Source organism: Falco naumanni, chromosome 8, assembly GCF_017639655.2.
Source record: "Falco naumanni isolate bFalNau1 chromosome 8, bFalNau1.pat, whole genome shotgun sequence".
Taxonomy (NCBI): Eukaryota; Metazoa; Chordata; class Aves; order Falconiformes; family Falconidae; genus Falco; species Falco naumanni.
In genome coordinates, this window is record NC_054061.1 from 2,355,621 (window position 1) to 2,372,976 (window position 17,356).

At 43.1% G+C, this 17,356-nt stretch overlaps 1 protein-coding gene across 1 annotated transcript in view; it reads left to right on the top strand.

Moving 5' to 3' along the window:
- Positions 1–17,348, top strand: part of ACSL6 (acyl-CoA synthetase long chain family member 6) — a 33,900-nt gene extending 16,552 nt beyond the window's left edge. The window contains exons 12-21 of the mRNA XM_040604110.1: positions 1,390–1,524; positions 2,627–2,765; positions 4,310–4,401; positions 5,973–6,045; positions 7,452–7,540; positions 8,130–8,246; positions 8,492–8,635; positions 9,434–9,535; positions 10,168–10,239; positions 12,357–17,348. Coding sequence (XP_040460044.1) covers positions 1,390–1,524; positions 2,627–2,765; positions 4,310–4,401; positions 5,973–6,045; positions 7,452–7,540; positions 8,130–8,246; positions 8,492–8,635; positions 9,434–9,535; positions 10,168–10,239; positions 12,357–12,497 — 1,104 coding nt within the window. The 3' untranslated portion in view covers positions 12,498–17,348. The remainder of the gene's footprint in view (positions 1–1,389; positions 1,525–2,626; positions 2,766–4,309; positions 4,402–5,972; positions 6,046–7,451; positions 7,541–8,129; positions 8,247–8,491; positions 8,636–9,433; positions 9,536–10,167; positions 10,240–12,356) is intronic.
- Positions 17,349–17,356: the final 8 nt, after the last annotated feature.

The following is a 17,356-nucleotide window of genomic DNA, read 5'->3' on the forward strand; positions in this document are numbered from 1 at the left end:
GTATTTCTCCAAAATGCTAAAAAGTAATTTTCAAAAGCATTCTGAACAGCAAGCGCTGTTTCAGCATCCCTAGTTTTAGCCAACATTATTAGTTCCTGGAACTTACAGTCAAAATTATACAGATACATTCTTTAAAGCTAAAAATTTCTAGCAGTTAGTTGTAATTCCCAACAAGCACGCTGATTATATTTTCCCATTATTTTTTTTAATGCACGTGCAGTGTAAAACACAGGTTTGGCAGCATGATGTTCATTAAACCCACATGACATAAAATTCCTGTGGTTTCAGCTGATGGAGACAATCTCTAACTGGATGACAGAGCAGCAAGACTGCTCCAGTTAGTGTTAGAGATTGTTAGGAGTAGCACAAAAAGACTTAGGTGTCTCTTAAAGAATTTTAAACTCTTTTAGTTATCTGGGGGAGACAAGCCCACCAAAGGGAGCTGATGTTCCCGGTCTACCCCTTGCAGAGCATGCTGGCCTGGGCTCAGGAAGGCTGGCTTGGCTTCCCGCATCACAGGTGCTGTGCTGAGGACGCCTTCTCCTGCTTCCACTCTGAAAGCAGGGTAGTGATGCTGGTCCCCAAATGCTCTCCAGGGATAAACCACCAGTTTTCCCAAGTTAGTGACTAGTCCTCTGCAGGGTTACTGACTGCCAGAACTGCTGCTTCAGCTGCCAGCTGGTGCATCACAGGCAGCCTCCCCTGCCCCATCCTGCACGTCCAGGTCTGCTCTGATCCCATCTAAGTGGCCTGTTTTCTTACCAAGTACAAAACTTCTGGATCTGTTGTTTCCATAGAAGTAAAGCACCTTCTACAAAGTGGGCTTCTATTTCTGAGATACAGGCTCAGGCACTGTATTCTTAACATAGTCTATGTTGTTGAATTTAAACAAAACTAAAGTATTAACATCTAAAAATCAGCTGCTGCTCAGTATGTTTTACGGTGTTTCTTAATATGCATTTTTTATTGACAGTAGGTGCTCATGCTGTGAGCTGCTGTGGTAGGTCTGGGCTTCAGAGGAGAAGTTCAGATCCAGAATCTGACCGTAACTTGGACTTCTCCACCCCCGTGTGCAGGGATAATAAAGGGAATAATAAAGGGATAAAGGGAAATCCCTTATAAAAGCTTTTGCTTCCTTCTTCTTCCAGAAACAGTGGCAAATTTGGTGAATGCTGAATTACCAGTACTGAGAAGTGCCCAAAGCTATCCATATATTCTATGGAAAATATGCAAAATTTACTGTTACTTTTATATGTATTTCTGAAGCCCTGTTTTTCCTATCTCGGAGAGCAGAATTTCAGGAAGGGCACTTCTGCGCTTGGGAGGGATGCTCTGCCGTGGGAATTAAAAGCAAAGAGGTTACATGTGTTCTTTTTTTCTCCTTGTCAGTCTGTAGTTTACTGCCATGGAGGGCGAATTGGGTTCTTTCAAGGAGATATTCGTCTCTTGTCTGACGATATGAAAGCATTGCGTCCAACCATCTTCCCTGTCGTGCCACGGCTGTTAAACAGAATGTATGATAAGGTGAGTTTAATTTTATTTTTTTGTAATCATAAAGTTTATGTCCCTTTTGTACTTAGGTGACAGAATTCCCTTTGTCACAGAGATTCCCTGAGCAGATGATACTGTTCCTACCTTACTGCAAACATGTTCTTACCCTGCATAACTGATACAGCTGCTCCGATCTGTAGGTCTGTATTATGTTGATTTACACAGACTGCAGACATGGCTATTCATGTTAATATGAAATTCCTCTGTGTTAGCATCTCGCCCTGTTCTCACTGAAGTCACTAGTGACATTTCCAGAGATAAGGGATTTTTTTCATTACAGAAACACCAATCAAACCTGGATGCACCAGGACTTTTTGTGCCCTTCAACCAGTTCTGGAATTGGAATCTCTCTTTCTGGTGGCAATAACAGCTGAAAATCAGGAACTGCAAAAAGATTGTGAGGATTTAGGGAGTGTAAATGTGAGGTTGGCTTTTGGATCTAGAAATCTTTAAAACTAAGAGATGGTCTTGAAATGTGTTTAAGACAGGCATGTCTGGTCATCATGTTAAATCTGTTTGACCAGCTGGGAATATTTATTCCTCAGAAGATTTATCCTCAAAGATGAGCTTAAGGAAAAGCTACTGATTTGCTTTTTCCCCAAGGTCAGGACCATTGGATCAGGGGTTCTGGTGCCTTATTAGAGGGATGGGCACTGGGGGTTTCTTGTTTGTGGAGATGTAGTTCATGCTAGTGATGAAGCCAAGGTAAATGCATCCCCCATCGCCGCTTCAGCCAGCACCGATACCTGCTCTGGTGTTCAAGTTGCTCAGATGGCATGATTTCACTGAGTCCTATCACAGAAATCATACAGAAATAGCAGTCATATGAATGTAGTCAAAGCCTGTGCTGTCCTCCGCCCTCTTTTTGGCTCCCCAAGGAATAGCATGCACAATAGCAAATGGAGCGAAATAAACCAGTCCTTCCCCCCCAGCTGCCGAAGCCCTAGCGTAGCCTCATGGCCCTGCACTGCTGACCCAGCTGTGCCCCGGTGGGATGTGCAGCTGCAGCTGTCAGAGCCACTGCTAATGTTTTCTCTCTCCCGGTGCCGCCGCCGGCCACCCTGCGCTCCCGCAGATCTTCAGCCAGGCAGACACGTCCCTCAAGCGCTGGATTCTGGAATTTGCTGCAAAACGGAAAAAGGCTGAAGTTCGAAACGGGATCATTAGAAATGACAGCTTGTGGGATAAACTTTTCTTTAATAAAATACAGGTAAGCAATTTAAGAAGTGAGTCTAAAGTCCAAGAATTGTCATTTCTTGCAGCAGTGCCTGGTTCTCCTTGAAGCCGGCGTGGGCCGCTTGCCCCATGGTGAGCTGCGGGCAGCTGCTGCTCACGAGCAAATAGAGCGAAACATTGACTAGAAAAATGAAATGGATTGTGCCATTGGGTTGTTGTTCCATTAACTTTTGCCACATTTCTTTATACATTTATTTTTAAACACTGTGCATAAGATGCCAAAATTTCAGTTCTGTTAGGATTTTCCAGTGGGGAAGGGAGAAGCACAAGGCAGACTAAGACAGCTTTTGCCACAACATCCCCTGTTTGCAGAACAGGACCCATTTTGTGCAGCTCCCGGCTACAAGCTGTGCCCCTGTCCAGGCACCGAGCAGGGGTGCGATGCAGTGCGGAGGCACATGCCCTCTGCCCAGCGCAGTTGCCCAGAAGCAGGATTGTAGCCTCCAACATCAGGGCCGCTGTCACCCCCGCCATTTATTTGGGTGCTCTGCCCTGCGGGGACTGGGCTCAGCCTGTGCCCCACGGACATGTGGCTTCTCCCGGCTCAGGCCCAGCAACGGGCAGGGGACAGGTGGCACCAAACCTCTGCCTGTCTCCTCCCGCTGCGGGTGGAATCCAGGAGGGCGGCCATGGGAAGAGGAGTGACTGATCAAAGAGATGTTGCTCCAAAGTTTTCTGCAGATTCTCCACAGATACAATTGGATTTAGGGCGGTTTCAGCGGGGCATATTCAAAATGGCTTTTTTTCCTAGGAAAACAAGGGTGTAGAGAAAAATGCATGTGTAAATCATGGTTTAACAAGAGAGAAAGAAATCAGAATGCCCTGCTGTCTTCCACACATCTACTCAGTAAAAAAAGATAACATTGGCTTTAAACCAGGTTTTCCAGGCTCCGTACTGCTCCAGGAGGCTCTGATTACTTCATTTTTTCAATCGGATAACTTATCTGGAGACATGCCACTTTATTTTTAACTAAAGAAACTGACTGTACTTTTCTTCCGCGGATTAGTTGTCCTCAGTGTGCAAAGATAGCAGAGTTCACACGGCGCTGCCGGGAGCGCAGACGCGAGGCGAGCCAGGCTGCATATTGATTCAGGATCTGGCGAGACTGGCAGGCTCAATCAGGAGTTGTTTTGTTTTGTGCTGGGCTTTCTTTTTACTCTTAGAACAAGAAGAAGGAAATGAGGGGGGGTGAAAGAAGTAAACTGCGACACAGGAATTGATGTAATGCCTTCCAGAAATATTTGAAGGTCATCTGCCTTAAAAAAGGGACAGCATTATTTTAGATGGCTTGGGAGCCAATTCATTAAGAACGACAAGTTGCAAATAAGCAAAAAATTTGCTTATTATTGGGCAGGAGGTGGGGGGGAAGAGCCTGTTTTTTACCCAGGGGTTCCCCAGAGTCAGATGTGCTTCTTGCAGGCTGAGGCTGCCTCCCCGCAGGTCTGCAGCCTACCCAGGTTTTGCCATCTGTAGTAATTTGTGATGCTTTCTTGTGTTTTCTCCTGCTATCAAACAGGCGAGCCTGGGGGGGGTGCGTTCGCATGATCGTCACCGGTGCTGCCCCCGCGTCTCCAACCGTCCTGGGCTTCCTCCGTGCAGCCCTCGGATGCCAGGTGGGCTCACCCGGCTGCCCGGGGCTGTTCACTTACTGTTAGCTGGGAAAGGCACTTGCTCGTTTGCTGATTGACTGGATACCAAGCAAGAAATGAATTCGAAATCAAATACAAGAATGAATGCGGTTTATTCTGTTACAATACAACAAAGGAAAATAGCATGCAATATGATAAAAGGAAATAGCACTCATTATTATGCACAGTATGATAAAAGAGCGATAAAGGTGAAGCAGCAAATCATTCCTGCAAAGCGTTAGAGACTAGGGAAAGGATCCATCACCAATTACTGCCTTAAATCACCCAGGCCCGCACTTGGGCTGGGAGCCCCGTTGCAGCCAGTGCCAGGAGTCTCTGGGAACTGGGAAATTCCTGTGTGGTGCGTCCGCCTGTGGGTGAGGCTTCTGCCCAGTCCCAAAGCTTGCCTGCCTTTATACTCGGTGAAAACCAAAAATAGTTTACGCACCTTAGTGTATGTAAACTTTTAAGTTTAGGCTAAGTGCAGGCGCGCACTATCTCACACTCCCTAAGGCTCACACATGCCGGGGATGTTGGGCAGATGCACGAGCGTGGTGGAATCACCACCACGACACAGCCACATGCAAAATTTATTGTTGGGATGGTCCTGATCATATCTTGCTCGTGCAGGGGGCTCAGGACAAATCCCACCTGCTCATCACAGTTGTCCTTGAGTTCCCCGAGCTCACTGTCTGAGTGAAGCGATTTCTAATTACAAAGACTTTTTCGTTATCAGTAGTCAATTCAATCCATTTTCACCACACCTGCATTTAAGCAAGGAGAAGGGTTAGAACCTCAGAACTGCACTTAGGACGGCTTTGCCAGGACTGATGCAGCAGCAAGCTGCAGGGCTCAGGGCAGAGCCAGTGCCCCGCTGTCCCCGGGGCTGCCGCAGCTGTGGGGCTGGAGGGGGGGCGGCCGGCGGCCCTGGGGAGGGGGCAGCAGGCAAGGGCTGCTTTCGCTGCTGGCAGCTGCCAAAAAAAGCGCATAGACTCATCCCACCTGCCACTCAGCACTTAATTGAGTATGTGCAATTAAAAGTGCTTGCGCGTGTGCTAGGAACTTTGTTACACATGTTTTATTCTATATATAAACGGAGAAAGATAATCTTCAGATGGCAATTTAACCCACTTAAGATGTCCACTGCGTTATTTCTCTTTGACTACAAAGCCCAGGGCAATGAAAAGGCCTCATTCAAGAGCCTAAAATTCGGCAAAAAAATATTTAAAAGTTATATTTTCAAAATGTCCCACAAAAATACCTTTCCCCCCACTTTTCCTTCCATAGAGTAACATATTTCTTGACTCAAAAGCTAAGTGCTGAACTTGTCTTCTCATTTATTTCAGCTCTGCAGAGCCATGGTCATTCATAGCCAGGTACACGACATTTTCTGCGCAGGAAGAGCTGGGGACGCGTCCCTGGGTTAGATGTGCTCCGTGCCCTGCAGCTGGCAGGGTTAGCTCACAGGACTGTGCAACAGAAGGCGATTCTTAGAATTTTGTTCTGTAATAGTGAAGTCATCTGTGGTGTTCTAAAAATACCTGTTTCTTTGTCAGGTTTATGAAGGCTATGGCCAAACAGAATGCACAGCTGGATGCACCTTTACGACTCCAGGTGACTGGACATCAGGTAATTATTTTCTTCCAACATTTCCAAAAAAAGAAAGAAACGTGCATTTCTTTAGAAAATCCAGGGTGTTACACAACATTCACCAGTATGGAATTAATCTTCAGAAAATGTAAAGCTCCTGAAAGTGTAGCTAGTCCAGAATAAATACACAGGGATCAGATGCTGGGCACCTGTGCCTCGGGAGATTTGGAACTGGTCGTTGAGCTGTTATTTGTGATACTCTCATCCCTGCACTCCTGGTGCTGCGAGTCCTCTCTAGAACACTGGAGGTGAATTTAAAACAACATTTGTTAGAATGAAATGCCAGAACAAAGAAAAGATGGATACAATCATGTACTTAGTGAGCAAACACAGGCTTTGAATACAGATCCACCGCTACTCCATACTTCATATATTTCAGGGCTTTCAAAACTCTGGAATCTTGACAAAATCAGATAAAAATTAGCACTAAGCAAGATTCACATAACACATACAAGTACTGCAGCTGAATTTCTTGTTAATATAATTCATCAGTATTTATAAAAAATGTTTTGAAAAGGTTATCACACCCATTCACATGGAAAACCTGGACACTGGACATTAATGGGTCTGGCCAGTTAAATGCTTCCATCTTTCCAACCCAGATTTTTCCATGCCCAGAGAAGAGCACATGCTTTCTTCTCCCAGCGCAAGTGGCCATCTGTTTGGTTTTCTTCAAACCCAAACCAGCCCCTTGGAGATACTGGTGTGTCCTGGGGCTCGCTGCCCCCCGCCCCCCTGCCCGTGTTCTGACAGCACCAGGCAAAGAGCCGCTCACACCCCGACCGCATCCCCATCCTCAGCACGCTTTGATCTGGCTGCTTTGCAAAATGAGACCTCAGCCCCTGAGAGCGACTGTGCACAAAGGGCTGCGGTGCAGCTGGGACTCCCCTTTCCAGTCCATCTTCCCCAGCGGCTGTTTCTGGGGGAAACAGGACTGTCTGGAACACCACGGTGCTCTAGCAGCACTTGTCGGCTACAGCAGACTGTGTCCTCATGTCATCTTTGGAGAAACTGTAGGGGTGGGGGGAAATGTGTTCAGCATAATGTCACTGCAGTTGGTATTCCCGGGTTAAAATAATTGAGAGTCATTAACGTGATGGGAGTCCAGAGCTTTGTGTGCTTTTAGAATGAGCTAAGCTCAAAAAAAGGGGAAGCCTTTCCAGTCTGTATGTCAACATTTAACAATAGGGTTTATATCCAAATAGGATGGTTGTGTATTTCGTCTTCATAGTTCAAAACATTAAATGAGGAAATTATTTCTGCACACAGACACAGCTCCTGCAAGAACATCCAGTGTATCTGCAACTACACAAGCAACTAATAATAAAACACTAATTATTGTTTATAGGAGAGATGACAAGTGACTTGATAACTTTGATTTCCAGGTCATGTAGGAGCCCCTTTGCCCTGTAACTTAATCAGATTGAAGGATGTGGAAGAGCTGAATTATTTTGCTTCCAAAGGAGAAGGAGAGGTAGAAAATCAAATTTTTGTATCAAATACTCACTAGTTAACACTGTGTTAAGTAGTTATAGAAGCATTTTACCTTTGTAAGGTGCATGGTTGCTGATGCGTTACATAAAACAACCAGGAAAGGAAAACGTCAATTCAGCAACAGAGCAGCAAAGCATTAATTAAACAGGGGCTGTGCCAGTACTTCCAGCCAATGCCATGCCTGATTACTTTAACAGCTAAGACTGAATTAATTAGTTCAGCTAAGAAGAGCTGAATTGTGTGATTTCTACATTGCTGTTATTTCCACATTGCACATAAATTAAACTTATTGAAATAACTTTGGGGGTTTTTAACTGCAAGCTGAATGCAAATCAACTTCAAGCATATCAGTTTTGCAATCCCTGCTTCGTATTAGTCTGAAAAACTAACTCCCATTAGTCTGAAAAAATCCATAAGTAATTTTATAACATAATATATTTTAGTTTCGTGGAGCGCAGTCATTAAGTCAACTTTTAAAACATTTTTATTTTAGTTAATTACTGTTCATCTTGTTAGTATTTACAGCAGAATAATAAAATAATTTATCAGCAACTCTGACTCTTTTGCAGATATGTGTGAAAGGACCAAATGTTTTCAAAGGTTATCTGAAAGATGAAGAGAAGACAACTGAAGCACTGGACCAGGAGGGCTGGCTTCACACTGGAGACATTGGGAAATGGCTGCCTGTGCGTACGGAGCAGATCCGTAGTCATGTCGATTGTATTATCCCATGGAAATTTTCAAGTACCAAACTTAAATTTCCAAGCAGATGTATCTTTACAAAGGATGAATTTTATGTTTTGTAGAATAAGCTCAATATGTCAGTGAAGCATTTTCTGGCAATTTAAAGAGATCTGCTAAAACCAGACTGCTTACTGTCTCTGTGGTTAAATAGCTTCTCTGAGAGCATCTCATTTCTTTCTCCTAACAGAATGGGACTCTTAAAATTATTGATCGGAAAAAGCATATATTTAAACTTGCTCAGGGAGAATATATTGCACCAGAGAAGATAGAGAATATCTATATCCGCAGTGACCCTGTTGCCCAGATCTACGTCCATGGAGACAGCCTGCAGGTAAAAACTAAATCTTCAGAAACTCTTACTTTATTCTTTGTAAATAGAAGATGGAGAGCTGGGCACGGATGAGGGGAAAGTGTGAGTGGATCATGCCACGGTTTTGCCCTGACGTCTCCCTCCTGCGCTGGAGCTGGCTGCCAGCCAGCAGGAGCTCAGCTGCTGTTTGCCCCTCAGCAGCTTGGAGGACGCTGTGGCCAAAGCTCCAGCCTTTCCATTTGCTTCAGTGTCACCCCTTGTGCCTCCAGCGCGCTCCTTGGGCGCGTTGCGTGCCGTGAGCCAGAGGAATGCAAAGCCACCGCTGCTCCACGACCACTGCCTACCCATTTTGACCAATCTTGTCCCATTTGTTTGCATGTTTATACAAACGTGTACAGCTTCTGAAACCATTGCACTTCATTCCTCTGCATTCACTGGCCACAAACGTGAGGCTTCCTTTGGCATTGAGTTTGCCTGAGACTCACAGGCCTACGGATTGCATGTGTAGGAATGATACGGGCTACGTTCTGCTCTGGCTTATGTAAAAAGTAATTTAAATAATGTCCAAGCAGAACACAACCCCAGCTGAAGGTGTTAAAATTGTTGGCAAATGCAGGAACAGTCAGAGAGAACAGTTTTATCTGAGGAAAAGGCAAAGGCACCAAAATAGACGTCACTATGTCATGTTAGCAAATTATTGATGTAATTAAACAGGAAGTGATAAGCACATATCAAATTCAGCCGGTTTGTATGTTCACTTTAATGTAGAGCCTTAATGTTCAGCTTTTGCCTGCAGCTCTCCTTCTCCTTCACCTACAGGCCTTTCTGGTGGGAATCGTTGTGCCCGATTCCGAAGTTATGCCAGGCTGGGCAAAGAAAAGAGGGTTCGATGGAACATATGCAGAACTCTGTAAAAATAAGGTTTGCCTTTCTATCTCTTTGCAGGAAAGACATTTTTTTCACTGTAGCATAACCTGGTTAGAGTAGGTGTCTGTTAATGATCTCAGTGACAAGAATGATTTCCTCACTGAAATCAAGCAGGGTTGACCTGGATACAGGGGTGTGTGCTGACTGACGGTACAGCTCTCTGCAGCCTCCTGCGCTGGGGCACCAGGGGTCTGTCTGGCAGGGAATAGCAGGATGGCACTAGGAGAGGTCGTGTGTGTTGTTTAGATGTCCCAAATAAGGACCGCAGCCTTATTTACACATGCTCTCTAATAACTGAGTTGGATCACATCGACGGACGCTGATGTCACTGAACCATCCCACTGGTGTCTGTGGGAAATGATGCTGCAGCCAAGTCTGGCAAGCGATTGACGGATTGCAAATTTAAGCATCTATCTTACCGTACTTTCCATACTGAGGACACAGTTCACACCACCACACTCAAGTTTAACATTTGTACATTAATATAATATTTTCTAATTATGTATTAATTATCAATAAGGTGCTTGAACTTTACTCTGAAACACGTTTTCATGATGAACAATGACATTAACTGTGCGTAAGGTTGACTCTGCTGTTTCATGAGCAATTTATGTGTTTTAACCCAGGAACTGCAGCAAGCGATAATGGAAGACATGGTACGGTTAGGTAAGGAGAGTGGACTCCATTCCTTTGAGCAGGTAAAATGAAACAATTAATACATTATTCTGGGGGGTCAGGCGAGCAATGTGACCATTTGTACTGAATGGGGATTTGTCAGCATTTGTTATGTTACTACATGTCGTTGTTGCAGCCGCACACTGCTGGCAAGTTGTATTTGTTCCTCTGAAAAACATATACATGTGATTCTGCCTTCCACTCACGCTTGAAATTTCAATTGAATTTACTGAAAGTTTTGGGTGCGGAGGTAAAAATCTAATCCAGGGACATGGATAATCTCCAGTCTGACAACCAGAAGTCAAGATAAGTATCTGTAGGACTGCTTCTTCTGCCACTGAAAGCACTGTTAAGAAACTGGGTCGCTAATTACCATTCTTATGACTGACCTAGGAAATGCTGCTCGTTTATTTATTTTCAGCCTGTGCACTAATTATTTTCTGGTGCTTGTGTAAATATTTCTGCAACAGGGCTACAAACACTTGAGGAGAGATCCAAAATCAGCCAGAGATTACACAGCATTAAAGACACAGTTAAAAAAAATAAAATCCATCACATGTTACAATGTTAAATGCTTATTTCTGTTAAAATAATGAGCATCTTAGTCATTACATGCAATTAGCAAAGGCCTTTCTGCTTTTGTTTAGACTGTTTCTGGGTGGTAATTCTAATGAGTATTTCACCATATCTGAGTGCAGCAGAAGCACCATTAAACATAAACTTGTTATTTTTTTATTTCTCAGTTACACATGCAAATGAAATGATAGTAAAAAGAAATTAATTTAAAAATTAAATTCAATATAAAGCACATTTGTAATGCACATAGTTGTCTGTGGTAATAAGTCTTGTTTGCTCCTGCCATAGTCTTCACAGTGTGAGATATCCTCAAGTAATCTATTCTACCAGCAGTTTGCAATTAATAAAGTAGCGAGGAAAGTCTTGCCACCTTTCTAAAAGTTAAGAATGAACATTTCACATTTCAGAACTAAAGGTCTTCAAAATTCAGTCTCTGTTGCAATACGTAATCTTAAAACCAACCTTTGAGCCAGGTATTACGGCTAATATTCCTGTGGGATGGGATCCCATGTCTGGGAAAGAGCCACATCCCGGTCTGCAGCGCCAGGGGCCTGAGCCTGGACCGCTGCGCTGGAAATGGCAACTATGGCTTCTGCAGCCAAGTGGGGGAGGTCAGCAGCACGAACACTGATCTTGTGAAGGGCGTCACTGGGGGAGAACTGGACCGCAATGCTTGCAGGGGAAAAAGGAATCACGTATCTAATGGGAATTTAAAATCTGATTCTCAGTCTATGTTCCTGCAACTCCCAGTCTAACAAAATGCAAACCGGTCTGGCTTGGAGAGTCACAAAAGCAGCAGATGGCTGGGGAATTTTGTCTTAAATCGGTGGACTATGACCAGTCACGCAGCAGTTCTCTGCCTTCTCCCACACAGGCACTCCCATAAACACACTGGAAGGAAAAAGCTCGCTCCCATCTGCGCTGCCAGGCTCCCCGCTGTGCTCAGAGACCACCGCTAACAAGGGCCGCCTTGCACAACCCCTTTGCCTAGGCTGAATGATTTTATATCATTTTAATTAGCTAGTAAGCCACCATCAGTTCATCTTTAAAGATGATCACCATGTACACTCCTTGTGCCTGCAAAACTTCACGATAATTTTGCACGACCAAATTAGTGCTGCTCCCTTACTTTTGCAGTGCAGTGGGGGTGATGGCTCTTAGAAGGGCTCCCTCCCTCCCTGTTCTACTCCCAGGTAGAACATCACACACGCTGACGCGGTCCCTTGCGCTCTGCCTCGCTGTGTTTTGGCCTTGGTGTCACACGGAGAAGGGGTTTATGACCGCGTTCTCTCGGAGAGCTCCCTTCTGCACTGGCTGGCTGGCGGGTCAGCACGGACACGGGAGAACAGGCAGGAGAGCAGAGAGCACCGAGGGGTGTGTGGGGAAGTTAGTGACACCTTGGAAAACTTGGGCAGGTGAGGAAAATCCTGAGGACCTGGCGGAAGGGTCCCCTGGGCTCCAGGCACAGCCAGAGGTAACCGCAGCAAGGCTGGCGTAAGGAGTTATGCTTATTAAGGGAGACACCTGTAATTTTCACTATAAATATATCCCTCTTTTATTTTAGGTCAAAGCTATTTATATTCACTCTGATATGTTCTCAGTACAAAATGGTTTGTTGACACCAACGTTGAAGGCTAAGAGACCAGAACTAAGAGATTACTTCAAAAAACAAATAGAAGAGCTATATTCAAGCATCTCCATCTGAAATCACCGCAAGGATCTTCTGAATAACGGACTTTATAGCAATATTAGAATAATACTCAAAAGCAAAGAGCCAGAATGACACAGCTGAAATGGATAAGCATCTGAATCTTACATTTGAGCATTTCATTTTTCTAGGATGTCAGCACTAACCACATCTTTCCTTCTTTTTCCATCAGGTGTGATAGTTTATTTTTTACTCTATGTACACAGTAGGGTACTACTAAGAATTATGCTAAATTGCCACAAAACATATGGAAATTTCAGTCTATGACCAAGTAAATTATGAAAATGTACCTTATTAATAACTATAAACACTTCTAATTCAAACAGAGAAAATTTCACGTATGTCTGTTGATACTAGATTGTACATAAACTAATACATTAGAAACTAAAATTGTGGATAATTCAATAATGTGGTCTACCTCAAACAATCAGTGATTGATGATGAAAGTCTATTTTCCCTGATCTGCAACTTCAAGCTGGATATTGTTTTATATATTAAGTGATAGTTTTTGTATTTTCCAAGACATAATTGGCATTGATTTGTTTTAATCATTAATGACCTACCTAATAACCAGAATACAAACAGGAATGAATCTCCCACTATTTGTACTTGGTAGACCTATGAGTATATTACATTGAACAGATTAACATTACCTGGAAATTAGATGAACAGGGTAGGAAGCACTAGGCTAGAATCCCCTCTCTTTCCTTTTCATCTGAACTCAGTTTATACACGGCGTGCTGATTTTGCATTAGGGCCGCCTTCAGTACACTCACGGACATCTGAACTGCTCAAACCGAGAAGGTTGCAAAAGCATCGCTGGCTCTGTGGCAGCTTTCTGTGGGAGTTCACATTAACCCGTGTGCTCCCGGTTCCTAATTTATTACTTTACATGCTGCTAATACTGCATCATCCGGTTGGACTAACTCCCTTTCAGAAGCAGTGCTAAAGAAACGGAGCACAAGGTATATAAGCTGCAATTCTGAACGGGGCTTAGCAAAATGAATTCGTTTGGGAGGAAGGCCAGCCCGTGGTGCAGCAGCGGAGGGCATCCTTCAGCTGGCCAGGGAAGAGGAGAAAATACTGCCCTGCAAGGTGCGCAGGGGTGGGTGAAAGGCGGTGGCAGCCGCTGCTGCTGTAAGCTGTCGCAGCATGGTAAAACATTGGACGTGGCTGCAGAATGGCCTGCTGAGAGAACATCTCTGTGTTCAGGCGTCTGGAAGCCTCAGTGCCCGCTGTCATCGTTTCCAGGGCCTTCTCTGGAGTAAAGGGCAAGTTTTCCAGATGAAACCTTAGATTTCACAGCCAGCTGCAGCCATTAGGAAAGGGCTAAGTCCCACGTGGAGTAGGAACAGACTCTAGAGCTCTCTCCTGATACAAAGCACGGTACAAAACAATGAGAAAACAAGTCTAGTGGCTTGCATACTTGGATTGCCGGTGGCTTCCTTCTGCTAAACAGGGTCCTAAATATGTATGTGTATTTTAATAGCTGCTGTTTGTTGCACCAGTGCATACTAGCATGGAGCTGTGCCTGCTAGATCATCTTTGCTAGGACAGTGAAAGCACACTTATTTTCTCTCTTAAACTGGAGTCCACTGTAGACTTTTGAAGCTAAAAGTTTAAATTTTTCATCTGAACGATCTCTTACTTTCCCTCTGAGATTCCATTGCATGCTTCAAAATGAAATAAATTGAATTAATGAGTTTAGCGTTACATGAAGACTGGTTTATTGCAGTGATTTCAGAAAAAAATGATACAAAGGAAATTGTTGTCAGCTGACACCATCACTCACAGAAAGAACATGGTGATTTGATCTATCAAATGCGCAAGTACGTGTCTGAATCCCTTTTTGCGCCTGATTCCTCATTTGATTCCAGTGCAATGACTCATATCAGTCCAAAGCAAGTAAGAAATAATTGCTACTGTGACCTGATGGTATTGTACAGTCATTTGTCACCAATGTACGCAGCAACAGCATCCCTGGGGAAGTTGTGTCTGCCACATCTACAGGGCATAGGAATTACTGGATAAAACCTGGCTCTTTACGTCAAGTCATAAAGGATTTTCATCTCCGAGGAATCTAGTTCATCTCATTTTTGTATCAGCCAAAAGACGGTCATTACATACGCATGCTTAATTAGATTCAATACAATTTCCTGTCTGTTTTAATGTGACTTATTTTTTAAATAAAAAGCAAAACTAGTCATCTACATAAGTACAGAAAAGCTATTTTCCACTGACCTTTTTCTACCACGTGAATTTAATTTGCTTTTCTCCTAAGTTGATTTCAGTTTACCAGACTTTTCTAGACAACTAAACTCTGTGCAAGTATAGAAGATGCCAGTATGAGTTTGTTTACAGCTTAGGTGGCTGTTAGCTTTACGTATATAATGCTGGGTAACTTCTTTTGGTATTTGATGCAAAATGTCAGACGTACTAGAGCCAAAGATGAGAACACCAAAAGAATAAGAAAGAAAAAATAGGGACGTGGCCACGCTAGGATGATGCAAGATTTGGGAGAAATTGGGTTGTTACACCAAAAGTGTGAATATTTTCAGAGCTTGTGAAAAGCTGTATAAATAAACTAAAATCTTTCTTTAATGCTTTCTTGTGTAATCAGATGCTCCTCTGCAGGTCAGTCTCTCTCACGGTAATTGTAATAATGTTGTAAGAGATTAAAACTTGAAAAGAATACATGCGTAACATATAAGCTAGGCACAAACATGCTTCTCCTCAAATTGCAGGAATATTTATTTTGCATTGAGCTTTCTTAAACTGAAATACTTGTTGTGCCTACCAAGGAAGAATCCCCAGGGCTGTTCAGTAACCAGTGTGGGGTTTTTTTCCCCCTCAAAATAACTAATTACAAAATTAATTTATTGATATTCATCTTACTGAAAGAGTTTATAGACTCAAGCGTGTAAATGGTGATGCAAGTTACCTTTCCCTGTAAAGAGCCCTATTCTTGATAGCTTTGGGGTTTGAACTAGTCGCTGTCACCTGGGGCTTCATTCCGCAATCAATTAACGAAAAGAATCCAGCGAGCCCACTGAAACAAGCACCGCTCCAGCCTGCCACGGCCGGTGGGATGGGTGCGCGGTCAGAGTCCAGCCCCTGCGCCCAGGCTGCGGCTCGGAGCGGCGAAAGCACGGCGGCCTGCGCAGCCGGGTCAGACAGAGCGTTCGGCACCCTTGCCCAACGGCGGGTGCTGCGGGCTGAGGGACGGTGGTCTTGGGCATGTTAAATATAGCAGGTTCTTCCTGGGTCTGGTGCTATGCCTGTGAAACCACTGGGAGGCTGTCTCCAGTGCTCATATACAAAACTCAGAATAAAATACATTTTCCAGGAAGATAATATTGCTTAGCTATGTGTTTCGTATGTTCTTTGCTCAATATATTGCACAGAGAAAATACCATTCTGCCACAGAAACGGTCTGGTACACACAAGTGGGAGCAGAAACCATACCAGTCTTACCCCCATGTTGGCAGGAAATACGCAGCATTATTCTGTCCTGAAAGGCACATTTGCCAGTTAAAATGCTTGACGCACACCAGGTGAGAGAGAGACGGTGAGTTATTGATAAAGTACTGTTTTGCAATCTGTCCTCACTGTTAGCAAGTATGTATCAGCATCAATAAAGTCCAGTGTCATTTTTGCCATGAATATGAAATTCTTGCATATAACAGAAACTAATCTGACTTAATCTTCTGGAATGAAACAAATTAACTTAGAATTTTTTTTTAATTTATTTTCCATGTGTTTAAAGCACAAACTGGTGATCTATATGTAAATAAACTGCTTCAAGATGAATGTAAACTGGGAAAGAATATACTATTTTTGCATGGTAACAGATTACTTAAAGACCTCTTGATGCCTTACAGGAATTTGGAAAAGCATTTTATTTAGAGGCAATTCTGTCTGTGTACTTTTTGTATCTTTAGCTCACTTTGGTTTTGTCTATGGAAAATAAAAGTTACCAGAATTAGATCTTTGTTTCTTCTTGGAATTAACATTTATTAGTACTTTGCATATGCAGTGGTTTCTATACCACCCTTACTCCTGTAAAATGACGAAGCTAAGGCTATGCTTTTTGGAGGAGAAATCTGAATGCTTGTAGTCTGGGAAGTAAAAGGGTTTCGATCCCTGGAATTGTTCCAAAATAAAATGTTTTCTGAGGCATCTAGAGCCCCTTTAAGCCCTTCATTTCAGCTTTTTGTTATGTATTTTAGCAAAGTACAAGCAGCAAACAAATGAGGCATTTCCATGTTGCCTATTCTATTTCCAACTAACAGTGAAGGGGTTAAGATAGAACATAGGCATTTGTGTAAAAAAAAAAAGAAAAAAAGAAAAATCTTATCTGTAATTAAAGATTTAGCAGTTTTGGTATATCAGCATGTACGTCAAAAAGTCATCTATGGAAACTTTTGTAAAGAAATAAATTTGTCCCATTTCTCAAAACCGCTCGTTAGCTTTTTCTCATAGACTGATGTACAATTAAAGCTCTTTTATAAAAAACGTTGCTGCTCCAGCACTCTGTCCTCACAATCCGTACGGTGACGCAGAATGTGTGCCTATACTAAACGTGTTGTAAACAAAAAATAAATTATGTGTAAAATAAAGTAACGACCAAAGGAATATTGGAACCTGAGATTGGTTTTAGCAATCTTCTACGAAAAAAATGTTACAAAGTTCTCTGAAGATGCAGCACTTTCTGTAATGGTTTCATTTTTTATTTTAAATCAATAATAATAATATAACCAAATGTATATGCTTGTTTAATATGAATTGACAATTGGGAATGCATAGTATTTTTTCAGACTATGTGTCTAAACCAATAAAGTTTAAAAGCATTCCGT